The sequence below is a fragment of the Pinus tabuliformis genome, chromosome 6 (assembly GCF_031772625.1).
Source record: "Pinus tabuliformis cultivar Carrire ecotype Pingquan chromosome 6, CPIR1, whole genome shotgun sequence".
Classification (NCBI taxonomy): Eukaryota; Viridiplantae; Streptophyta; class Pinopsida; order Pinales; family Pinaceae; genus Pinus; species Pinus tabuliformis.
The window spans coordinates 2,070,029,564-2,070,033,103 of NC_142292.1; the positions used below are offsets into that span (position 1 = coordinate 2,070,029,564).

The 3,540-nt window shown below is 36.1% G+C and overlaps 1 protein-coding gene across 1 annotated transcript; it reads right to left on the reverse strand.

Annotated features, from left to right (window-relative positions):
• Positions 1-422: 422 nt before the first annotated feature.
• LOC149267525 (putative disease resistance protein At4g27220) lies at positions 423-2,207 on the reverse strand. The gene has a single exon (XM_089412378.1). It carries the CDS (start codon positions 2,205-2,207, stop codon positions 423-425), a length of 1,785 nt encoding a protein of 594 aa, XP_089268504.1.
• Between the last annotated feature and the right edge of the window lie 1,333 nt (positions 2,208-3,540).

Genomic DNA, 3,540 nt, shown 5'->3' on the forward strand with positions numbered 1-3,540 from the left:
CATAAAAATGTGTAAAATCACTTTAGACACTCTTAGGATGAGGTTTTTTTTCCAGAGAGAAAAATCTTCATAGAATTATATTGAGACAATATAAAAAGTACAAAAGATATGATAAGGATCAGAAACCTTGCAAGCATCTGAATCAAAATCTTATAGCCATAGGACAAGGTTGTCGATGTGCCACCGAACCAGATATTTATTTTCCATCCTTCTTGGATTAAAAAATAAAATCTAAGAAAAGAACTCTGCATGAGCTCTAATCATAATTTACAACTTTCAAAAGAAACAAACCAGATCCATCTTCTAAAAAGATGTGTTATTTAGTACGAAGTGTCTGAAGGATCCAAATAACATGCCCAGGGTTAAACGACGGAAAGAACAGGGGTTGCAGATGTCGTTGAAAGCCTGATTGAATTCAATCATTATTGGACAATTTCACAGTTTGAAAGCTTTGTAATCTCTTTGGGAATGACCTTTAGGTTATTACAATTGCTAAAATCGAAATATTTCAGGTTTCCAAGCTTCCCTATTTGAGAGGGCAACGATTTTAGCTTGCTACAGTGACTAATGTTCAAAAACCGAAGGGAAGAAAGATTACCTATACCTTCATGAAGATCTGCAATTTCAGTCCAACTCAGATTGAGAAACTCGAGCTGTCTCAGCTCCCATAATGATAATGGCAACGATTTTAATTGTGTACCACTTAGATCCAGCACCTTAAGAGAAGTGAGCCCCTGTAGAAATTCTTCTGGAATTTCTTTCAATTCCAATTTTCCTAGGAATAAGGTCACCAATTTCTGACATCTCAATTCCTGTGTGGGGAGAAACTTAATACCATTGCCCAGAACTGATATTCTTTTGCAGTCAATCACTATCTCAGGGAATTGTTGAAGCATTTGGCCTGCCCTAAACACACAATTCTCCTCTGTTTCTCCAATGTATATTGCCATATCCCGCACAGCATCGTGAACTGTAATTAAATTTTCTTGATGTTTCACTTGAAATAAGCAACGATCTTCAAGAAACTTAACATACCTGTGCCCGGTGTCTTTGGTCTTAATGAGACTTTCTGCCATCCACATATGCAAAAGTGGATTCACTCGAAAAGCAGTATCTTGAGGAAACATGGCACAATACAGAAAACAGTTCTTCAAATTGGCATCTTGCAAACAGTCACAACTCCATCTCATTTTCTGAAACAAATCTCGATCAATTCGAGGATGATGAGCAATTGGAGAAACGAAATCCGGACTCTGCATCTTGCTCAGAGCATGCCTCCACTCATTTACATCGCGCTTGCCAATCATGGATGAGGCTATTACATGTATGACGAGGGGTAAGCCTTTACACTCGCTGGATACTTGTCTGGCAATATTCTCTAACCCCTCAGAAATACTATGGTCTCCAGCTACTTCTTTGAAAGCCACTTTAGAAAACAAATCCCATGATTCGTCTGTGGGCATGCCTTCTAATTTCATGCACTCAGCTTCCGCCTTCATTTCTTCAACCAGACTTCTATTGCGAGTAGAGAAAATGAGTTTGCTGGCTCTGTCATCGTTTAATTCCACGCCCAGTTGCTCCAGATCCAGTGTGCTCCACATATCCTCTAACACTACAAAAAAATTCTTGGTCTTCAGATGTGCAGACAATTGCATCTTCCGGGCATCAACATCTGTGCCGGCCAGGTCTAGATTGACTTCAGAGGCAATAGTATTCTGCAAGTCTAGAATTGGAAATTGGGCGACGGTAACCCAAATGACAGCATCAAAAACACCACTAACCTCTTTGTGGGCTCTGTAGATTTTTCTGAGCAACGTTGTTTTTCCAACGCCACTGGTGCCGTACACACCGATTCTCCGAACCTGGGGAGCTTCTGTGAGCCACCTTTCAATCTGCACCTCTGCCTGTCGTGGTGTAAAGGAGGCAATCTGTAGAGCACTGCAGAGCACTGAAAAATCTGTGTTTAGCTCATCAAAGAGCCCATTAAAAGTTGTTCTCCATTCTCTGATTTGTTTAGAGAGTCTGAAATTAAAAAGAAAGGCACAGTCAATACAAAGGCACTGATGTGGGCGTTGTGAGCGTTCGATCAATTCTCTCGCCTTTTTAACTTCACCTTCCATCCTTTCCACGCAATTTGTGAGCGCCTGAGGGGGACTCTGTTGCTGATTGTCCAACTGATAGCTGACATCGCGCAAGAGGCCCTTCATACGACTTAACTGTTGTTGGAGAAGGCCACGGTTGTCATCCAAGTGAATCACATCATCTATTTGCTTCATGAGAGGAGCAATAATGAGGGTGTTTATGGCATTTTCTGCGGCTCCTCTCACCAAATCCAGTGCAGAAAATGATCAAAAAAACAGGAGGGAGGGCAGCAAGAAGGGGGTTTAATTGTGGGGAATGTGAGGTGGAGATACAAAATATATGAAGGCGTATGTTAATGATGGGTGAATTCAGAAAAGTAAGGATGGCGTTCTATCCAATCTGCAATATTGTACGTTGCCTCCCTTTTTGGAAACGAAGTGGGCCTGGGCTTACCCCAATAGCTGGAAAAGCCCCATTCGGGTTTCAGTATTTGTTCACAAAGAATGAGGAAATTATGGTATCAAAAATATTCTTTATTATAATATACAGTGCAATGGTGTTAGACGGTGAAACCGGTGTATTAAAAAGATTATTCGTTTATATAATATCATTAAAAAAATTCATAATTATCCATTCTCCTTTTCCAAACTGCAAAAAAATGGTGGTGTTCATATACTTTTCTTGTACTTTGAGGAATGTTAGAATCATTTACGCTTTTTCAATTCCACAAAATAATGAAAATAGTGTTTGATATACTTTTCTTTTCCATCAAGGTTCCGCGGAGAATCATTTGCATTTTTTTTTGCAAATTCCACAAAATAAATGACTTTAGCAAAAATAATAGTTTGCATAATTTTCTAGGTTAAATTAGCATCATTAAAGTTTTTTAAATTCTATTCTAGATGAAAAAAAAGAAAGATTCTAATTTCTAAATCTATCGATTTTTTTAATGTTTTATTGTTCTTTAAATTAATTTATCATAAAATTAAATTTTATGGATTTTAAAATTAAATTTATCAAAATATTTTTTTTTTTATTTAAATGTTTTAAATTCAAGTTATAATATAAATTTTAATATTTATTATACAAAATTGTAATATACATTATTAATATATAAGAGGCATGGAATATGTCTTAAAACTACCTTACTTCACTACTAATTACTAATGGTAATTTTAGGTGGTATGATGAAAGTAACTAGTGATGATTGTCCATATTGCTAGTTTGATAGGTAAGTTTCCCATTGTCTATATATAAAATTTATAAGTATTTTTTACTTTTGTATTATGATTATACTATAATATGACTTCCAACACATTATATGTTCAGCCAAGCTATGATATATTACATTATTATTGCTCTCCTAGATTATTTAATTGTAATTATAGCATGTCTTTCATGTTTTTTTTTTAATAAATAGTATAATATTTACCTTACTTTACAGATGAAAATACAAAA